Here is a 22,557-nt window from a genome sequence, read left to right as displayed (position 1 = left end):
CTTGGGAACCCCCCAGGGGCGTGGCTCTGACCGAGATGTTTTCCTCCAGCCTGTTGCCCAGTCCCCATTCCTCGGACCTCAGCTTCACCGCCAGTGTCATCGGCAGGGTGAGCTGGAGGCCTACGGGTCTGAGAAGGCGCCCGGGTTCCCAGCATCAGCTGGCCACCCTCTGCCTAAGAAAGCGCCAGGGTCGTGACACCCCCTGGTGGCTGCTCCTAGGTAGTGTCACTGCCCAGCCCCAGTAAGGGAGGGCCTGGCCCCAAAGTCCGAGGGATCAGGGTGGGAAGGGGCAGGGCTTGGTGTGAACCTTCCCCTGGCCCCCAGCCATGTGCCCCGCTCTCCCCATGCTGAAGATGCTGAGGCTAGTTCCAGTGCCCGCATTGTGAAGATCTCCGAATCCCACCTCTCTGTTCCTCCCCAGCCAGATGGCTCCATTTCACACACAATACACTGAGGCCCAGAGAGTGGGGAGACAGGCCAGGGAGGCCACCTGGAGCCTGGCACAGTGGCCTCATTTATTACGCTGCTCTGCTGCTCACAGGGGAAGCCCGTCCCCCAAAGTCCTCTTCCTTATCCTCGTGAGTATCTTGTCCCTGGGTTGCTTGTCAGCCTTGTCTGCCTGGAGCAACCAGTAGCCAGCAGGTTCCCCGCCTTTCCTGGAGTCCGAGGCAGCTGCCCAGCCACCAGCCGTGCGGACGATGGCTTGCACCACAGCGATGAAGGTGGACGCGATCTGGGTGTGATGGTGCCGGGTCTCCAGGGCTGCAGTCACTGCCTGGGGGTGGGAGGAGAGGGGAAGCCTGAGCAGGGCTCCAGATGCCACCTGAACCACGCCTGTGTGGTCACAGGCCTCAGCCCAGGTGGTGCCATTTCAGGCCAGGTCATCAGGAAGAGCAGGTTGGGGCATTCTGGGTCTCATTGGAGCAGGGGATTTGGCCCTCATGGCACAGGGGCTCCAGATGGCCCAGACACTAGAGAGAGGACACCAACCATTGTCCACTCTGTGATGATCCAGGCCTCCAGCCCAGGATGCTCTGGGGCCCCACACCGTGACTCAGTTTCTCCAACCCCTGGCCCACCTGGTCAATGTTTCTCTCCACTGTCGTGATGTTGGGCAGAAGCTGGTTGTACAGCTGGGGCTCCTCCACGGCCCGCTTCACGTCATAGCTGAACCAGAGGTTGTAGATGATGGTCTGGGGCATTGGGAGTGTGATCAGCATGGCTTGGGGGCTGTGCGGAGTGGGAAGGGCCAGGGAGAAAAGGGGTGACGCATACCAGTGCAGTGGCTGTGGTGATCTGCGTGCCCCCAGCAGCTCCCACCACCATCCGGACCTGGCCGTCCTGGCCCACCGTGATCGTTGGGAACATGGATGAGAGCGGCTGCTTCCCTGCGGCTGATGGGAGAAGACAGGGATGCCCGTCAGCTGCCTGCCCAGGACACCCGCCCCTCTCCACCCCAGTCCCCCCACCCCCGGACTTCCACCCCATACCTGGCTGGATGAAATTGGCAGGTGAGGGGGGTACCCCAAACTCATTGGTGATGCTGGGAGAGCTGACGTCGTCCATTCATTATTGAACAGGATCCCGCTGACCAGGGAGCAGACCTTGGAGCCAAAGCTACCACCCAGCCGGGTCAGACAGCGCCCGACCTTGCCTGGCCCAGCCTGGTCCCTATCCACCCACTGAGGCTGAAACATACTCACTGAGAGGCCCAGGATAAGCTACCAAGATTGGGCCTCAGTTTCCCACCAGGAAAAGAGGTGACGGAGCCACCTTACTGGATAAGTGGGCGGTCCCTGGGCCACCCGCCTCTGGCACTTTCCCACCCAGGCGGCCCAGCAACCCCTACTAGAGGTTGATGGTGCTGGTGGCGGACACAGCACTGCCGTCCTCTGTGATGACAGACAGGTGAGCAGTGCCCCTGTCATCCGGCGTGTAGAACTCGGGCTTGTAGTAGGAGATCGGGTGAGTGGTGTTGTCAGAGATCTGGGCCCGGAGCTGGGCAGCGAAGAACTCAGAGGTCATGTTGCGGACCACCTGTCGAGGCCCCAGAGCTGGCCTGATGAGGTGGGGAGGGAGGGTAGGGAGGGGGCACAGGTCTCAGAAGGCCCCTGACTGTGACTCTGACCAAAACCTTCTAGCACCCACAACCTTCCGTGGCTCCCCAGGACCCAAGGGCAGGCCCAGGACCTTGCACGACCAGTCTGACTCCCTGTCTTTGTTGCGTTTCAGTAACTCTGAATGTCTGTCTGCCTGGTCCTGAGCCTCCAGACCCTTGCCGCATTCAATCACTCATTCCTTCACGCAAAAAATATTTCTAGAGTTTGCACTGCATGCCTGGCACTGGGGAATCAACAGGGAACAGACACTTACGTCCTGCCCTCATGCCAAGAAAAACAAACACACACAGGGAAAGTGCTGAAACCACAAGCCAGGTAAGGGGAATCAAGAGGCATGAGGTATGGGCAGAGTGGTCAGGGAGGGCTTCTCAGAGGAGGCAACGTGTGAAAAGAGCCTGGAATGCAGCCTAAATGGTCAGTGCAAAGGCCCTGAGGCAGGTGGTATAGGCTGGTGAGCGATAGGCAGAGAGTGAATGGAGTGGGGTGGGGAGAAGAGGATGAAGATGCAGGCTGGGGCCCAACCCACAGGACCTCCTAGGTCCCATAAAAACTGGCTTTTGCTCTGTGCCATGCAGGCTTAGGGCAGAGGAATGAGCAGGCTGGGGAGTGTTTTCACAGGGTCCCTCTGGCAGCTATGACAGGGATAAGGATAAATCCCAAAGGGGAGGCTGTGGGTATCAACCAGGCAAGAGATGATGGCCTGGGTGGGAGAAAGAGAAGAATCAAGGATGGTGCCGACTAGCGAGATAAACCCTGCAGAAGGGGCAGGTTTGGGGATGGTCAGAAGCTTGATACTGGACACTTCATCAGACCTGAAGAGCATGGGTGCAAGTATAAAAAAAATAAATAAATAAGCATGGGTTCACAGGCAAGGGCAGGCTGAGAGATGAACATGGAAGTATTGACATTGAGTGGCTGCTGGATGCCATGAGCCTGGCCAAGGTCCCCAAGGCAGTGGCGAGGAGGAGATGAGGAGGTCAAGGAGGAGACAGAGAGGATGGACCCAAAGGCCGAAGAAAATGCCTCAAGAGAGTTTCAACATCAGGCGCGGTGGCTCATGCCTGTAATCCCAGCACTTTGGGAGGCCGAGGCCTGAAATCCCAGCACTATGGGAGGGCGGATCATGACGTCAGGAGATCGAGACCATCCTGGCTAACACAGTGAAACCCCGTCTCTACTAAAAATACAAAAAGTTAGCTGGGCGCAGTGGTGGGCACCCGTAGTCCCAGCTACTTGGGGGACTGAGGCAGGAGAATGGCGTGAACCTGGGAGGCGGAGCTTGCAGTGAGCCGAGATCCCGCCACTGCACTCCAGCCTGGGGGACAGCCTGGGGGACAGAGCGAGACTCCGTCTCAAAAATAAAATATAAAATAAAATAAAATAAAATAAAATAAAATAAAGTTTCAGCAACACCCCACAGATTAGTTGACCAATCCCAGGGAAAGGTGTTCTGTCTGAAACTGCCCTCAAGGAAACAGAAAGGCAAATCCACGATGTGGGACATTTTCCAAGACTACTGCCCTGGGCTTTAAAAATCAACAAAACAGGCCAGGCACGGTGGCTCATGCCTGTAATCCCAGCACTTTGGGAGGCCGAGGCAGGCGGATCACGAGGTCAGGAGATCGCAATCATGGTGAAACCCCGTCTCTACTAAAAATACAAAAAATTAGCTGGGCGCAGTGGCAGGCGCCTGTAGTCCCAGCTACTCGGGAGGCTGAGGCAGGAGAATGGCGTGAACCCAGGAGGCGGAGCTTGTAGCGAGCTGAGATAGCGCCACTGCACTCCAGCCTCCGTGACAGAGCAAGACTCTGTGAAAAAAAAAAAAAAAAAAAAAAAAAAAAAAAAAAAAAACACCTGTAATCCCAGCAATTTGGGAGGCTGAGGTGGGAAGATAGTTTGACCCCAGGAGTTTGAGACCAGTCTGGGCAAGACCCTGTCTCTAAAAAAAATACAAAAATTATCCAGGTTTGGTGGCACGTGCCTCTGGTCCCAGCTGCTCAGGGGGCTGAAGTGGGAGGATTGCTTGAGCCCTGGAGGTTGAGGCTGCAGTGAGCCAAGATCACACCACTGCACTCCAACCTGGATGACAGAGACTCTGTGTCTAAACAAAAACACAACAAAAACAAAACAGCCAAGGGAGCCTACTGTAGGCAAAGAGAAGGGACAGCAGGTTGTGTCACCCCAACATCCTGCTGTGCTATCTTCAAGTCTCACTTTTGAGACACACCCTGAGGTGTGACATCAGTAACCTACTGTGGAATCCTTCAGAAAAACACGAATCCCAATAGATGTGGGTGGAGACGGAGAGAGTTAGGAAATCTGGCAGAAACGTCCACACTGCAGACTCCAGGAAAAGGGAACATTGATGCTTGGGCAGTTTTGGGATTTTTTTACATTTTTGTAGGTGCGAAAAATTTGCAAAATGAAAACTCGAGGAGAGTGTGGTGAGCTGTGTGAGATGCTGCTGAGTGGGGCCTGATGGGGAAACTGAGGCTGGACATGGAGATCTGGTGGCATGGGGATAGAGCAGGGGAGGGGATACCCTGAAGGGAGAGAGGACATAGCCCAGCCATGTTTGCTCTAAGAGGAGCAAAGGACAGAAGGAGGCAGCAGATAGAAATTTCTAGAGCAACAACAGCTGCCTTTCTTTCGGGAATAATCCGTGATAAAGAAGTAAATCGTCAGAGGCAGAAAGGAGCATTGTGGGAACAGCACCCCGAGCCAGCAAGTAGATGAAAGAGCTGGCCTTAGCCAAAAGGGAGGGCAGAGGGACACGCTGCAGTGGCTCTGTCCCCTCAGAGAGACAAGACACCAGGTCACTGGCTGCAGCGGGAGTCAGAGGTGCAGAATGCTCACGGGGAAAGAGAAGACACCACCCGGGCAGCTGACGCCCCTCCTGGGAGGTCACTGGTCAGTGTGGTGGGGTCTTCAGATCCACCCAGGAATGCCAAGGACCCAAGTAGGTAAGGAGGAATGTGAGGATCCTCAGCGGGAAGGGATATGACAGGGTCTTATAGGGACCCAGCGTGGAGCTGGGGCAGCTACTGAGTGAGTGGGTCAGGTGGTGCAGGGCTGAGGGTGGCATCTGGGAAGCATTAGTTTGGAGTGACAGGGAGTGGGTGGCCGAGGTCTCTGTTCACCTGGCCGTCTCCCTTTCACCCATCCATCTCACCATGCCCGAGGGCTGCAATGCCCCCATGTGTTCCTCATCTCAGCACTGAGCACTCGAGAACCACAGCATGTGCAAAGGACCTGAGGTAGGAGGGTGGCCACTAATTCCCCACACTGTCAGTTCTGTGGGGCAGAAGCCAAGACTGGGGGTCACCCACCAGTCCATCTGAGCACACAGTAGGCCCGCAATCAAAGTTTGTGGCAGGAATGGATTCAGAAAGCATATGTGAGGCTGTAGCCACCCTGGGGAGCCCACCCGATGCCTCTACAGCAGGCCCCACACCCACAGTGGGCCAGCCCCTGCCCCTTACTTCAGTCACATCCACAAACTTGGGGTTCCCAAGCAGGGTCCTCTTGGCGTAGGCAAACCGGAAAGCCTCTATGATGCGGTGGTACGTCAGGCCCTTCTGCTCGGGGGTCTCCACGCTCTCCCGGGAGAAGCTGTACCCTGGTTGATCAGAGCCAGGTGCATGTTGCTGAGCCCCAGAGACTCTGAGGGGCTCAGAGGGTTAACAACTGCCTGAGCCACTTTGCCCACCTCAAGGAGCGTTTAATAACCAATAGCAGCAGCTGCTTCAGAAGGCTGTGGTGAGAGTGAAGTAAGGTGAGGGCTCCTGAGCCTGGGCCTCACGTCACGCATCAGCTCTGGCCATTCAGTGACCAAGTGGCAGGGTCACCCACTGGACCAGGGTACCCTCTGGACCAGGCCCTGCAGCCCTGAGCTCCTGCACCTCTCTCCCTCCTGATGACTCCTGTTCCTCCTCCAACCCTTGAGCATTGCCCGCTTCAGCCCTGTCGCTCTGCACTGCCTCCTTCAGGACATGGTGAGCTGTGACGCAGGGACACACCTCGGGAGCTCAGTGATGGAAAGATGTGGCATGGGGGGCGAGCAGAGATGCAGCAGGGGTGGGGCGTGGGGAGAGAGAGGCAGTGTCATGGGTCCTACCACACGGCTGTGGTGCAACCACTCAGCTTTGAGGATGTTGAGGATGAGGGCCAGCACGGGCCCACTGAGCTGCGCACTGGGCATGTACAGCACTGCGTCTCCCAGACTGATGTTCAGCGGGTGCTCGATCAGCTCAGCACAGTAGTTATTCAGGTCCTCAGCTGTCACAATGCCCCCTGCAATGGGACAGCAGCTCGAATGGGCACTGGGATGGGGCTGCACCACTGCGTGGAGGATGGAGCTGCCCCAGTGGGGTTGGGGGCAGGCATGGCTTCACCATGGTGGTGGGGAAAAGCCTGTACCTACCAGGGAGGACAGAGTGCACTACTGGAGGGGTGAGACTGTGCCCTGGGAGGGGGCCACAGGCAACCTCACCTCCTTGGGAACCTCACCAGCTCTGGCACTCCTGTCTCCCTGACACTGCTCACCACCTGACAGCCGGTCTGGGGCCACCTGCCCTCTGCCTGCTTGGCTTAGTGGCTTCCTGTCTGCCTTCTCTCATCTGTGGCCAGAGAGTGTTTTCTGTTTTTTTTTTTTTTTTTTTTTTAGAGATAGGATCTTGCTCTGTCACCCAGGCTGGAGTGCAGTGGCTTAATCACAGCCTTGAACTCCTGGGCTCAAGTGATCCTCCAGCAGACCCTCCCCAGTAGCTGAGACTAAAGGCACAACTACACCCAGCAAATTTTAATTTTTTTTGTTGTGTTTTGCTATATTTCTTTTTTTTTTTTTTTTGAGATGGAGTCTCACTCTATCTCCCAGGCTGGAGTGCAGTGGCGTGATATCGGCTCACTGCAAGCTCCGCTTCCCAGGTTCACGCCATTCTCCTGCCTCAGCCTCCCAAGTAGCTGGGAATGCAGGCACCCACCACCACACCTGGCTAATTTTTTTGTATTTTTAGTAGAGACAGGTTTCACTGTGTTAGCCAGGATGGTCTCGATCTCCTGACCCTGTATCCACACGCCTCGGCCTCCCAAAGTTCTGGGATTACAGGCGTGAGCCACCATGCCCGGCCGGGTTTTGCTATATTTCTTTTCACTATGCTTTGAATTTTTTGTTTTCTTGTTCCCCACCCCCACCCCCACTATATTTATGTAGATTCTCAATATTTTTTTTGTAGACTCACTATGTTGCCCAGCCTTGTCTTGGACCTCCTGGCCTCAACTTCTACCTCAGCCTCCCAAAGTGTTGGGATTACAGGCATGAGACACCAAGCTTGGCCTCAGAGGGCCTTTTCTTTCTTTTTTTTTTTTTTATGAGATGGAGTCTCACTCTGTGGAGTTCAGTGGTGCAATCTCGGCTCACTGCAACCTCAGCCCCCCAGGTTCTAGCGATTCTCCTGCCACAGCCTCCCAAGTAGCTGGGATTACAGGCACAACCCACCATGCCTGACTAATTTTGCATTTTTAGTAGAGAAAGGGTTTCACCATGTTGGCCAGGCTGGTCTTGAACTCCTGACCTCAGGTGATCCACCCGCCTGGGCCTCCCAAAGTGCTGGGATTACAGACGTGAGCCACGCACCTGGCTCAGAGGGCCTTTTCTAACTGGAGAATTCCTGCCGGTGTCCCTGCTGCTTGGCCTCTTCTCCTCACGATGAATGGATAGAGGGAGGGAGGGAGGCTCTTAATTCTCCTGGAGTCAGCTCCAAACAGACAGGGTATTGGCATGCCAATTTCCAGCCTCAGTGGTAAAGGTCGACAAGCTAATCACCCTCCTCCATGAAACAGTGACAAAAATTACCTGAAGAAAGCCACAGCCAAGCTCCAGGCCCCTGCCCCACAAATCCCCTTCCCCATGCCTCTCTCAAGGCGACCCTCATCCCTTGTAACCCTCTTGGTGAATCAAAGCCCCCTCTACTGGGCCTTAGCCCAGCTGTTCCTCTGCTAGGAATCCCTTCCTCTCTCTGCCTAACGAAGTTATCTGCAGCCCAGCCACCACCTCCTCCAAGAAGTCCTCCTGGATCTTCAGGCTGTATTCTAGTGCTTCCCCAGCCCTGGCTCTTGCCTACACCTGCATTTACCCCAACAGGGACTTGCTCTCCTGGACTGTGTGGCCTCTCTTGGTTTTGATATAAGCAGGAGCTGTGGACCCACATGGCCAGTCACTGACCCTCCTCCACCAGGAACTTCCTGCAGGCTCAGGCAAGACAGGAGGACCCCATGGCTCTGGGCTACAGCTCAGGGTTTCCACTGCAGAGTTCCTCACCCAGGCCCTTGAGGTTACCCACTCACCGGCCGCCTGGATGTCCTTCACAATCTGGGCCGTGAGGCTGCCGTTGTAGAAGGCCTGGGCACCCTGAATGGCCAGCGTCTCGTAGGTGTCAGCCAGCCGTGGCAGGGTCAGTCTCTCCCCCTCCCGAAGCACCTTTCTATCCCGGCAGAACACCTCACTGGGGCAGAGGGGGCTCATGTGAGGCAGCAGGTGGGGTGGACTTAGCCAGACCACCCCACACACCTGCCCACACAGGAGACCAGCACAAAGCAGGGGCAGCGCCTGTCACAGGTGGGTGGCCCTGTCACTCAGCGCTCATCCTCCTAGTGTCCCTTCCGGGAACCTCCTAGTGTCCCTTGCCACTCAGGACACATGGCCAGCCACAGTGGCCACTGGGACCCCACGCTCAGAATGTGTCCCCACACGTGGTGGGAAGGGTCTGTATCTCCTCATCCCATTATCAGCGCAGGGTCCTGAAGGCAGAGGGCCGCTCCACTGCTGCTACAGCCTGCAAGGTCCTTGGGCTGTGCCTGCCCTGCCTGTGTCAGGGGGCCACACCCACAGACATACCACAAGACAGGCTGCTGCTCGATGACCGTCCACTTGTTTTCCAGGGCTACTGCCAAGCCCTTGCCCATGGGGAAGCCCTGGCGGGTCAGCTGGATGCTGGGCTGGAAGAGGCGAGCCCAGGGCAGCCGCCCATGCCGCTGGTGTGCCAGCTCATAGCCTCGGATCTCCCCAGGCACCGCCACCGACAGCCCTCCTGGGGAGAGAGAGCCACAGTTAGTGACCCTGAGTGGGGGACATCGGGATCTCTCGCAGGCAGCATCCCAGGCACAGTCCCTGACTCGTTTTACAGATGGGGCAATGAGGCTTAGGAGGAAAGATTTTTTTTTTCTTTTTTGAGTTGGGGTCTTGCCATCTTGCCCAGCCTGATCTCGAACTCCTGGATTCAAGCAATCCTCCCACCTCAGCCTCCTGAGTAGCTGAGATTACAGGCTTGAACACCACACCCAGCAGAAGGGGATTTTTTATTTTTTTATTTATTTTTTAATTTTAATTTTTTTTTTTTAGGAGGGGATGTTTAATTTTTTTTAAGAGGGGCTCAGCAGGTAGGAGTGTACATGGACCAGGGATGTCTGAGGAGGGCACAGGAGGGGAAGCAGTAGCATGCGGCTGGGTTTTGCTGTCCCAGGATGAGGTGTCTGTCTGTGCAGGTTCCTGCATGTCTAAAATCCTGTGCCAGGCCAGACCCCCTCCCATCTCGCTGACCACAAGGGCTTATCCTGTAAGACTCATGGGCTCCACCAGAATGTGCCAAAACAAGAGCAGATCCCACCCTGACCCAGGTCAAGCACAGGCCACCTTCAAGACACAGCCAGCCCTAAGAAAGGGCTCCCTTCCTCTTTTCTACTGCCCCAGAGAGGCAAGACTGAGCCTTAACCTCCATCCTGTCCCCTCTCGCAGCCTCAGTTTCTCCATCCAACTATAAGGGTTTTTGTTTGTTTGTCTGTTTTGAGACAGGGTCTCACTCTGTTGTCCCAGCTGGAGTGCAGTAGTGCAATCATGGCTCACTGCAGCCTTGGCTTCCCAGGCTCAAGCGATCCTCCCACCTCAGCCTCTGAAGTACCTAAGACTACAGACATACCCCACTACACATGGCTTTTTTTTTTTTTTTTTTGAGATGGAGTTTCACTCTTGTTGCCCAGGCTGGAGTGCGATGGCACAATCTTGGCTCACTCCAACCTCCACCTCCCGAGTTCAAGTAATTCTCCTGCCTCAGCATCCCAAGTAGCTGGGATTACAGGCATGTACAACCATCCTTGCTAATTTTTGCATTTTTAGTAGAGACGGGGTTTTACCAGATTGGTCAGGCTGGTCTTGAACTCCTAATATCAGGTGATCCATCCTCCTCAGCCTCTCAGAGTTTTGGGATTACAGGCGTGAGCCACCACTCCCAGCCTAATTTTTTATTTTTATTTGTTGTAGAGACAGGGGTCTTGCTACGTTGCCAAGACTGGTCTCAAACTCTGGCCTCAAGCAATCCTCCCACCTCAGCCTCCCAACATGCTGGGATTACAGGTGCACCCAGTCTATAAGGGGTTTTGCCTTCCAGTTCTGACTTTTGAGGAGGTCATTGGAAACAGACCCCTGGGCCTGCTTCCCCCCGAGCCCCACTGCCCATATGGACACTACAGACACTGACCCTTTGCCCAGAAAGGTACAACGATGGCCTCTGCCCCCAGGTACTCTCCTGCTCTTGCGAGAGATGTTGGGGCCATTTGGCTTGGCTTGGCGGCTGCTGCTCTAGAACTGCCTCTCCCACCCTGAAGCCTGGCGCAAGTTTCCAAGAGCTGGTGGTTTCAATTCCTAGAAGCTGCACATACATCCCGGAAGGTCTGACACCCAGCACATGATTCCTTCCACCTTGTAGTTAGACAGAAGTTCTTTTCTGTTTTGTTTTGTTTTTTGTTTGTTTGTTTTTGAGATGGAGTCTTGCTCTGTCTCCCAGACTGCAGTGCAGTGGCATGATCTCAGCTCACTACAACCTCTGCCTCCCAGGTTCAAGATTCTCCTGCCTCAGCCTCCCGAGTCGCTGGGTTTACAGGCACAGGCCAGCACACCAGGCTAATTTTTGGATTTTTAGTACAGATGGGGTTTTGCCATGTTGGCCAGGCTGGTTTCAAACTCCTGACCTCAGGTCATCCACCCACCTCAGCCTTCCAAGGTGCTGGGATGACAGGCGTGAGCCGCCGTGCCCAGCCAAGACAGGAGAAGTTCTAATCTTTGATAGCAGACCAGGGTGATGATGCTTAGCAACAGTATTTTGTATATTTCAAAGTAACGAAGAGAGGACTATGGTGCTAACACCCAGAAATGAAAAATATTCAAGGTGACGGAGACTCCAAATACCCTGCCTTGATCATTATACACTCTATGCATGTAACAAGCACTCACATGTACCCATAAATATAGAAAATATCATGTATCAATATCAGAAAAAAATCTTCTCCTGACCTCAGGCCAATCAGACTCTCATGCCGCCACACTTGCCAAGTTCTCTGGTGACCCCCACACTGCCAGACCCAGTGCCCCTCTCAGCTTTACTGGGCTCATCACTCTCCCTGAGAGCCGCCCCTGCATCCCAGCACCTGGCTCCACCCGAGTCTCCCCCGCCTGCCATCCTAGCTCCTACTCTCCCCTCTGTCTTTGCTCTCTCTCCTCGTGGTCTGCTTGACATCTGAGCTTCAGCCTCCATTTATGCACTAACTCTCAAATTGACCTGCTGGCCTGGACTGCTCCTCTGATCACCAGACCTGAGTATCTACCTGCCTGCTCGAAGAAAACATCTCAAACTTCACCGTGCCCAAAACCGAGCTCTGAGTGTCTGCTCAACCTGCGTCCTGAGAACTCTGCCTGTCTCCATTAGGGTCACCCCATCCTTCCAGGTACAGACAAAAGATCAGGGGTCCCCGGGGACTCCCTACACAAGCATCACACCCAACCCATCCTCAAATCCACAGGCTCCACTTCCAAGTGTGTCTGTCCAGCATCAGCCACTTCCCAGCACCCTCTCCACGAATTACTGCAGTGACCTCTGGACAGGTCCCCACATGCTCCCTGCCCCTTACACAGCAATCCGTAGGCCAGATCCATCCCCTTCCACTCACACACTCCACGAGCCCCCACTTCCCTCAGACAGGAAGCAGAGGCTTCACCATAACCTAAGAGATCCCACACAACCTGGGCCATTTCCCTTGGGTCACTTGCTGCAGCCTCCCTAGCTCCCCACAGGGCTCTGTCCCTGCCATCACACCTGGATAGCAGACCAGGAGATAACTCCCCTGACCCCATCTCTGCCTCTGGGTCTTTGCTCAGATGTCTCCTTCCCTGACTGGGTCACCCTCCATAGAGTCCCAGATTTTGAGGCCCTCCAGGTCTGTTTTTCTGCAGCCCGTAACACACCCGCACCTGCCTAGTTTCTTTTCCCACCTGGAGTGTCACAGATTTCCTCTGCCATCTTTGTTTTTCACCCCAGCTTCAGGAACAACAGCTGATTCTTTAAGACAATGCTCAATACATTCTAGTTAAATAAATGATTCTAAGCATCCACAAGGTGCCAAGCCTATGATTCCCGCATTCTCTTACCCTGAGCAACTTCATATCTACAGATGCTGAGTTTCTCAATGAGTATTAAAAACAAATGAAAGATTGGCGGGGCACAGTGGCTCACGCCTGTAATTCCAGCACCTTGGGAGGCCGACGCAGGGGGATCACGAGGTCAGGAGATCGAGGGACCAGCCTGGGCAACATAGTGAAAACCCGTCTCTACTAAAAAATACAAAAAATTAGCCGGGTGTGGTGGCAGGCACCTGTAGTCCCAGCTACTCGGGAGGCTGAGGCAGGAGAATGGCGTGAACTCAGGAGGCAGAGCTTGCAGTGAGCCGAGATCGCACCACTGCACTCCAACCTGGGCGACAGAGTGAGACTCCATCTCAAAAAAAAAGAAGAAAAAAAAAATCAAAGCTTGAGTATGTTGCAGAAGACTCCAAAGGGCGCCACCCAGGACCCCCACCTGATGTCTAAGGCCTGCTATGGTGAGTGTGTCCTGCCCCTCCATCCTCCAACTTGTTTTTTTTTTTTTTTTGAGACGGAGCTTCGTTCTTGTTGCCCAGGCTGGAGTGCAGTGGCATGATCCCGGCTCACTGCAATCTCCACCTCCTGGGTTCAAGCGATTCCCCTGCCTTAGCCTCCTGAGTAGCTGGGATATTACAGGCCTGTGCCACCATGCCCGACTTATTGTACTTTTAATAGAGAAAGGGTTTCACTATGTTGCCCAGGCAGGTCTTGAACTCCTGACCTAGGTGATCCATCTGCCTCAGCCTCCCAAAGTGCTGGGATTACAGGCGTGAGCCTGTGAAAAAAAGGCCCAGCCTTTTTTTTTTGACAGGGTCTCACTTTGTTGCCCAAGCTAGAGTGTAGTGGTATAATCATGGCTCACTGCAGCCTCAACCTCCTGGGCTCAAGTGATCCTCCCACCTTAGACTCCCGAGTAGCTGGGACCATAAGCACACACCGCCATACCTAGCTAATTTTTTTTTCCCATTTTTTGTAGAGATGGAGTCTTGCTATGTTGTCCAGGCAGGTCTCCTGGGCTCATGTGCTCCTCCTGACTTGGCCTCCTAAAGTGCTAGGACTAGAGGCGTTGAGTTGTTGAGACCCTCCCATCCTCCAACTTTTATCTCACAATCTATTGTGCCTCCTTTGGGGACAGACAGTGGCTTCCTGGATGGACAGTGGCTTCCCTTCAGGTACCTGGGGAATTTGGGGGCCTCCTCTCCACTTAAGACCAGATTAGAAAAGAGAGACTCCACCTCACATTCTAGAGCGCCATCCCCACAAATGAACAAATGAGTGAATGGGATGCCTGTTGAAAAGGCAGGATATAGACAGCCTGGGTTCAATTTTAGCTTCACCACCTCCCAGCTGTGTGACCTCAGCTGATTTGCATGACCTGTCTGAGACTCAGCATCCTCACCCTGTAAAATGGGAATCCACACAGCATCCCCTAGCCCAAAGGAGCAGGGAGGGTTGTGAGAGGCTCGTGGGTGAAAAGCGCAGAGCAGAGCGTGGGCCCCAGTGAGCCCTGGTCCATGAGGTCTGCTAGCATAATAATTATTCTTTCCATGTGCTGCACAGAGTGGCCCCGGAGGCCTTAGCAGAAATAACAGAAGCTCCCGGCCCTTTACCGTGGTGATGGTGGTCCTGACCACTCATTGTGGGACGGTGCTATGGGGCCAGGAAGGGATGGGGGGTACTAGAACTGCCCCTGAACCCTGACGGGAGCAGGCTCCTGTGGGCAAGGCCCCTTCCCGGTGGCTCAGCCAGCTCTGCACCCATGCCCCAAGTCTGCAGCATGGCTTACCCTTCTGGGACTGCTCCGAGCTGTTGAACATGCTGGCAAAGGCCAGCCTGGGGGCCACCTCGTGGGCATTGATGACCTCAGCTTTTCCTAGAAGGAGAAGCAGGTAGGCAGGCCCACCCACCCAAACCCTTTATGCCACGTGAGCCTGGGGGCCACCGAGCTGTGCCTCGGCCCAACCCACAACCCCTGCCCCTCTCCCTCTCCTCTTCCGAGGCACTCATGGGTGGTGCTGTTGTAGATGGTGAGGAAGAGGCCACCCTCGATGCTCATGCTGTGGGCATTCATGAGCCCCACACACAACAGGGCTGCAATGGCTGCATCCACTGCAGAGCCAGCGTCCCGCAGTGCATCCCTGCCTTGTGGCACATAAAGGCATGAGAACCTGCAGGCTTCCACCCTGGCCCCGCATACACACCCTGCTGCCCACCTGCCCAAAGGAGGATGGAAGAGAAGTCCATTCGAGTTTTGGGGTTTTTGTTTTTAGTTTCTTTCTTTTTTGTTTTGAGATGGAGTCTTGCTCTATTGCCAGGCTGGAGTGCAGTGGCACGATCTCAGCTCACTGCAACCTCTGCCTCCCGGGTTCAAGCCATTCTCCTGCCTCAGCCTCCTGAGTAGCTGGGACTGCAGGTGCATGCCACCATGCCCAGCTAATTTTTGTATTTTTAGTAGAGACCGTGTTTCACCATGTTGGCCAGGATGATCTCTATCTCTTGACCTCATGATCCGCCTGCCTTGGCCTCTTTTTTTTTTTTTTGGAGACAAAGTCTCTCTTTGTTGCTCAGGCTGGAGTGCAGTGGTGTGATCTCAGATCACTGCAGCCTCAGTCTCCTGGGCTCAATTGACACTCCTATCTCAGCCTCCCAAGTAGCTGGGACTATGGGCACATGCCACCATGCCCAGCCAATTTTGTTTGTTTGTGTATTTTGTAGAGATGGGGTTTCATCATGTTGCCCAGGCTGGTCAAGAACTCCTGTGCTCAAGTAATCCACCCACCTTGGCTTCCCAAAGTGCTGGTATTACAGGCATGAGCCACTGTGCCCAGCCTTTGTTTTATGAGACAGGGTCTCACTTTGTCACCCAGGATGAAGTGCAGTGGCACAGTCTTGGCTCAATGCAGCTTTGACCTCCTGGGCTCAAGCAATCCTCCCACTTCAGTCTCCTGAGTAGCTGGGACTACAGGTAAGAACCACCACACCGGGCAATTTTTTGTCTTTTTTGTAGAGATAGGGTCTTTCTATGTTGCCCAGGCTGGTCTCAAACTCACGGTCTAAAGCAATCCTATCGCCTCAACCTCCCAAAGTGCTGGGATTACAGTTTCTTCTTTTTCTTTTCTTTTTTTTTTTTTCTGAGACAGAGTTTCACTCAGTTGCCCAGACTGGAGTGCAGTGGCATGATCTTAGCTCACTGCAACCTCTGCCTCCTGGGTTCAAGCGATTCTCCTGCCTCAGCCTCCTGAGTAGCTGGGATTATAGGCGCACACCACCAAGCCCCGCTAACTTTTTATATTTTTAGTAGGGACAGAGTGCACCATGTTGGCCAGGCTGGTCTCGAACTCCTGACCTCGGGTGGTCTGCCCGCATCAACCCCCCAAAGTGCTGGGATTACAGGTGTAGACCACCTTGCCCAGACAGTTTCCTCTTTATGAAGCAAACAAATGTACATGATTTTTATAATTGGGACAAAAAGGGAAATTGCTATACTTCATTAATAACATTTTTTTCCCCTGCTAGAGATGGTGGCTTACACCTGTAATCTCAGCACTTTGGGAGGCCAAGGTGGAGGATCACTTGAGGCCAGGAGTTCAAGACCAGCCTGGGCAATAGAGTGAGACCATATCTACAAAACAGTCTTTTTAAATTAGTCAGGTGTGATGCACGCCTGTAGTCCTAGCTACTCAGGGGGCTGAGGTGGGAGGATCGCTAAAGCCCAAGAGTTCAAGGCTGCAGTGAGCTATGATCATGCCACTGCACTCCAGCCTGGGTGACAGAACAAGACCCTGTCTCAAAATATGAAAAACATAATATTTTTTCTGTTTAAGTCTTTAGAAGGGAACTGATCTTTATATATAACATGAGATAAGAGTCTAAAATAGAATAAAACAGTAGAAGCCAGGCACCATGGCTCACACCTGTAATCCCAGCACTTTAGGAAGCTGAGGCGGGAGGATCACTTAAACCCAAGAGTTTGAGGCTGCAGTGGGCTATGATCGCTCCCCTATACTCCAGCCTGGGTGACAGAGTAAGACTCCACCTTAAAAAAAGAATAAGCCCTTCATGTCCCTGTTTGGGCAACAGCGTTCCTTGGGGGGAGGGGGGAGGGATGGCATTGGGAGATATACCTAATGCTAAATGACGAGTTGGTGGGTGCAGCACACCAACATGGCACATGTGTACATATGTAACAAACCTGCACATTGTGCACATGTACCCTAAAACTTAAAGTATAATAATAATAAAATAAAATAAAAAAAAGAAAGAAAGAAATTGTCTCCTATCCAAAAAAAAAAACAGAAAAGAATAAGCTGGGCATGGTGGCTCACACCTGTAATCCCAACACTTTGGGAGGCCCAGGTGGGTGGACTACCTGAGGTCAGGAGTTCGAGACCAGCCTGACCAACATGGTGAAACCCCATCTCTACTAAAAACACCATAATTAGGCCAGGCACAGTGGCTCACACCTGTAATCCCAGCACTTTGAGAGGCAGAGGTGGGAAGATCACAAGGTCAGGAGTTCAAGACCAGCCTGGCCAACATAGCAAAACCCTGTCTCTACTAAAAATACAAAAATTAGCTGGGCATGGTGGCACATGCCTGTAGTCTCAGCTAATGTGGAGGCTGAGGCAGTAGAATCACTTGAACCTGGGAGGGGGAGGCTGCAGTAAGCCAAGATTGCACCACTGCCCTCCAGCCTGGGTAACAGAGTGATACTCTGTCTCGGAAACACACACACACACACACACACACACACAAATTTGTTGAGCGTGGTGGCACATGTCTGTAATCCCAGCTACTTGGGAGGCTTAGGCATGAGAATCGCTTGAACTTGGGAGGCGGAGGTTGCAGTTAACTGAGATTGCACCACTGCACTCCAGCCTGGCAACAGAGCAAAACTCCATCTCTAAATAGATAGATAGATAGATAGAAAGATAGATAGATAGATAGGAAGAAATAAGTAAAAATAGCCACCAAACAACAAAACAGTGGAGTTTATCCAAAGAGACAGAGACTCTTAGAACTGAGAAAAGGGGCCCTGTTTGGCTCTAGGAGACCCACATCCTGCTCTCGGAGTCACCGTCCCTTTCCCAAAGGCTACTGAGAGAGTCTAAGCAAAGCTTACATGTGGGGAAACTGAGTCTCAGAGGGGTGAAGGTATTGCTCTGGTCCACTTGCCCAGTTTTCAGGGCCCATGTCCCATGCCCTGCCCCACTCACCTCCCAATCTCCGAGCACTGCTTGGCATCCGCAGCCACGGCAGCCCTGGTATACACATGGTTGTCAGGTTCCTTGGAGGCTGAGGGCAGCCAGAGACAGAGGACGACAATGAACAGCACCAGGACCACGGCCAGCAGGCCCAGCACCACTAACTTCTTCTTCATGGCTCTGCTGCTCCCACGGGGTAAGGAGCAGGGTCAGGCCCAGCCTCAGACATTCCCTGGCCCCTCCCCAACAGGGCACAGTCTAAAGTCGGGGCTCAGAAACACAAGGCCTGTGTCTCCTTCCTGCTTCCCAGAATACGTGCAGGCTGTCCGGCCCCCAGACCTTTGCGCAGGCCATGCTCTCTGCCAGAAGCTCTGGGCCTCATCTCTGCCCTCCCAAATCCTCCCTGCTTATCTTCAGAGCCCATCCTGGTAAGAACCCCATCTCCAGCAGCGACCCTTCCTGGGAGCCCCCAGATTTCCTCACCCCTCTTTCTGCAGGGCCTTGCCTACCTCCTCACAGTGGCTGAGCCTCCACTGCTTAGGGAGAAGCTCCAGTAGGGATGGGCCTGGCCTGGTTTCTCCTGTGTCCCCCACCTCAGTCTAGAGCCAGGCACTGTCCAGGAGTCCTCTGAAGACCCTCCACCCCACCTGGAGCATGGGGTTTAGCTTCCATAGTGCCCACAATCAGAACACCCCACAGATTCGCTGCCACGGGGCCAGGACTTACCGTCCAGCAGCAGACGGGGACCCCAAGCCTTGCCTGGGGTGTTGGCCATGAAAGACAGGAGGATTTGGTGGAAACACCTGAGGAAATAACTGGGGTCTCCCTCACACTCTGCTGAAGCCTGTAGCCACAGGATCTTCTTCAGAGACTCTCTGATCAGGCAGCCTTCTCGTTCTCCTGAAGGTCAAGGGAGGTTACCTGAAGCACGCGCAGCCCAGACCTTTCTGGGGGACTCCGTGTTACCTCCCTCTGCCTCTGGCTGGTTTCTCTGTCTCCAGTTGAACTCTGGAGGCAAAGAGGCTGTCAGTAACACATTTGTTTCCATGAATTCTCTCAGCACGTCTCCCAGGCACAGCTCAAAGAGGGTTTTGCATGGAGCAGGGCAGGTAGGGGACAGGGCATTCCTGCAGAAGCCCAGGATGTGCATGTGGTAAGCATGGCAAAGAGGGCTCAGGGGGCACTGCCAGCCTGCCCTGCTCTGACGCTGGACTTGCCACTCACCTGCTGTGGGGCCTCAGGCAAATCACTGAACTGTCCAGCCTGGATGACGGCAGCACCTCACTTGCCTTGCTGCTGGGAGTTTTGTGAATAGAGTAGGTTAGACTGTGGGCAGGACTTGGTGAATGGTAGCTGTGATTATCATCATGGCTGCACTGGGGACACCCCCAGGAGGCCTGAGTGGCACAGGTCTCTTGCTCACTCTATGTCCCCTGTGGACTCCCTTCCAGGCTGTGCAGTGAGTGGCAGCAGTGACCCTTGGGAAGTCTCATGGCTATGGCAGCAGGTGACAGGTGTGACAACAGGGAAGAGAGATGTGGTGACAGAGGTTGGAGTTCCCCTCTCCCACAGTCAGTTTCCCACAAAGGGCGGTGTCTGCCAGCAAGCCCCTCCAATGAGCCCCAAGCTGGGTTTCCCTCCACTCCACCCTGTCCCAGTGCAGAGCGTCTGACCTCAGAGGCAGACACACTGTCCAAGAGGTGGTCTACGAATGGAGTCCCTGTGCCCTCCCCACACACAGGGAACATCCAGATGCCATCGTGGAAGTGTGGCCACCTCCCCAGGCTTGGTGGGCCTGGGGCCGATAGTGTGATACATTTGACCCCCTCCCAGCCCTGGATGCAGACACCAAGAGCAGAGAGACCTGGCAGTAGTCATGCAGCAGCACACCACCCCACATCCCCAGCACAATCCAAAGCAGCCCCTCATCCCCACCGTGACCACCACAGTGTGAATCCAGGTGCCACCTGTTTCTGACCTGAACTCCCTCACAGCCGCTGCCTGCACTCCCTCCCTCCAACATCGCCTTCCCTTCAGTCTTCCAGAAAGCAGCTAGAGGGTTCTGTCTGTCCAACTACAGAACAGGCCCTGCCTCCTCCTTGCCCCGTTGGACAGCTCACACCCTTCACCAGGCCTGACAGCGCTCTTGCCACTCCAACACCCTGGGTCCCAGCCGGGAGTCCGGGTCAGGATTAAGGGTTCCTGATAGAGACACCGATTCCTGGAGGTCCAAAGAGCCTCAGGAGCTGGGCCAGCAATATGCAGCATCTATTATGGACAGAGAACATTCCCATCACATGGCCGGGTGCAGTGGCTCACGCCTATAATCCCAGCACTGTGGGAGGTAGAGGCAGGTGGATCACCTGAGGTGAAGAGTTGGAGACCAGCCTGGACAACATGGTGAAACCCCCATCTCCACTAAAAATACAAAAAGTTAGCCAGGCATGGTGACAGGTGCCTGTAATCCCAGCTACTCAGGAGCTGAGGCAGGAGAATTGCTTGAACCCGGGAGGTGGAGGTTGCAGTGAGGCAAGATTGCACCACTGCACTGCAGCCTGGGCAACAAGAGGAAAACTCCGTCTCAAAAAAACAAAAGCAAAAAACAAAAACAAAAGGACATTTCCACCACAAGTCATGGGGCAGGGGCCTGGCCTGGTGAGTGACCCTGTCCTAGCATGACAGCCCCCTGCACCAAGGAAGCTACCCAGTCCCGTCCACTGGGCCGGGTCATGCTGAGTGCCCTGGAGGGCATGGCCTCATCTCTCCCAGGCTCAGGGTCATGAGCTGAGCCCCCGGTCAGGGTCCTGGGGTGGTCCAACCATGACCCAGCCTCCCCTGTCTGTTAATCTGTCTACCCAAAGGCCCAAGTAGGCACCTGGAGGAGCAGGGGGCACCCAGCCAGGCTTATACTGCTGGGAAGAACAGGGAGGGGAGTAGGCAGTGCTGGGCCCTGTCCCTTCCTCCCAGGGCAGGTCAGCAAGGGAGGGTGGGCCCAGCCTCCCATAGGCAGATGTCCCCGGCTCGGAGGAAGACACCCTGCTGAGGTCCTGGGCTTCCATTTCCCATCCCTCCACCCTCAAAACTCACTGAAAGAATGTCCAAGCCCAGAGGCCTGGTTCTCACCCAAACAGTGTGAGAGCTGCACACACTAGGGGAAACTGAGGCTAGAAAGTAGGTCAGCTGCCGTGGTTGGCCTCAAACCCAGAACCCCTTCCTTGTGACCCTGATGGGCTTACCTGAGGCCTGGGGACAGTGGGGGCCCAGGAGAGCACCTCTTCCTCAGAAGACAGTTCTGGGCTGCACCCGCTGGGGAGGAAGAGACAGACTTGTCTGCCTGGGAAAGTCCCAGCCACAGAACTGGCTGGGCCCCCCCACTCTCCAGAGTGGCTCAGAGCCACGCCTGCGGCCCCCTGCAGCACTCCTCAGGGGGCCTCCGAATTGGGAGTGGGATCTGGGGGTGGCCACCTCCGAGGAGGAGCAGAGGCAGGGAAAGAGCAGGAGCGGCCAGAGGACCCATGAGCTTACCTAGTCCAAGAGACCAGCCAGGGGGTGCCCAGCAGCCCTGGTGGACAGTGGGAGGCATCCGCACAGGGTGCAGGACAGGCAGGCCTCTCACAGAGATCCAGCCTGGCTGGGAGGATAGGGAAGCTGACGTCACAGCAGCAAGGAGGCACACAGTGACTTGGCACGGTGACTCGGCCTGTCACCACATGACTAAAGTTCACGCAGCCCTGGCAGGGCCCTGGATGGCAGGTGCTATGAGCCGGGGAAAGGGTTTCCTTCCTTTCAGACTCAGTTCCCTCCAAAGGGCACTGTCTGCCCACGAGCCCCTCCAGTGAGCCCCAGGCTCGGTCCCTCTGGCTCTCCCTGTCCCTGTTCAGAACATCTGAACTCACAGCCAGTGTCCCAGAGATGGCTCTGGAGGTGGTGGAGTAGTGGTGCCCCTGGCACTAGACCAGAACCCAGACTAAGGGGCCTCACCACACGCTGCTGTCAATGCTAAAAGTGTGTTCCGGGAACATGGCCTGGGGCCCTGAGTGCAGACTGGTTCTGCTGCCCATCCAGAAACATTAGCACCCCAGAGCCAAGGAACCACCTGAACGGCCCAGAAAGGCAGGGCCCAGAGAGGGCCTGAGCTGGCCCAAGCTCACAGAGCCCAGCAGTGCAGACTTGGCCACCTGGTAACTGCCCCAAGTTACTGCATGTTTCTGACCAGCCCACCAAGAAGTCTGAGCCAGGAACAGCTGCGGACCCAGCCCAGGGGACTTTGGACAGTGCTGCCCATTCCCCTGTGGCCCTCATCTGCCAAGGATATGGGCCAGAGTCTCCATGAGTCATGGCTTCCTCCCCTGATCCTGGCCTGCTGTGTCTACAGTGCTGGAGAGCCCCTGCAGCCTCCACCTGAGGTCTATTTCGTGCCCATAACACCTACCCCACAATCATCCTTCCAGGCTGCCCCAAGCTGACAGAAGGGGACATGAAGGCTGACCCAATATTGCTGCCTGCCTGGGTCACATAGGCCTGTCCTGTCATCCACTGCTCTCAAACGGGCTCTGGACAGAACCCACCAGACACACAACTGTGAGATCCTCAATAGCCCTAGGATGGAGGTGCTATGAACAAGCCCTTTCTCAGGCTATTCCTCCCCCTGAAGATCAGGGTGACTGGGAAGATGACAGGGCAGGAACCAAGGCCCCATGACCTGTCCCTGAAGGCTAGACAGCCAACAGGAACATCAGGGGATTTGGCCCTGCTGAGTGGCTGCATT

General features: G+C 54.8%; 1 protein-coding gene and 1 pseudogene across 1 annotated transcript in view; both read right to left on the bottom strand.

The window, feature by feature from the left end:
• Positions 1–441: 441 nt before the first annotated feature.
• LOC129528201 (glutathione hydrolase 1 proenzyme-like) lies at positions 442–17,871 on the bottom strand (annotated as a pseudogene).
• Positions 17,872–17,894: 23 nt separating this feature from the next.
• The window catches only part of LOC129528455 (immunoglobulin superfamily member 3-like), a 52,732-nt gene continuing 48,069 nt past the window's right edge, over positions 17,895–22,557 (bottom strand). Inside the window, 4 exon segments of the mRNA XM_055368849.1 lie at positions 17,895–17,972; positions 18,516–18,689; positions 19,014–19,085; positions 21,026–21,095. Coding sequence (XP_055224824.1) covers positions 18,617–18,689; positions 19,014–19,085; positions 21,026–21,095 — 215 coding nt within the window. The 3' untranslated portion in view covers positions 17,895–17,972; positions 18,516–18,616.

Source organism: Gorilla gorilla, chromosome 17 (genome assembly GCF_029281585.2).
Source record: "Gorilla gorilla gorilla isolate KB3781 chromosome 17, NHGRI_mGorGor1-v2.1_pri, whole genome shotgun sequence".
Lineage (NCBI taxonomy): Eukaryota > Metazoa > Chordata > Mammalia > Primates > Hominidae > Gorilla > Gorilla gorilla.
The sequence above is the reverse complement of the archived record's forward strand: the minus strand, read 5'-3'. Positions and strand labels throughout refer to the sequence as shown.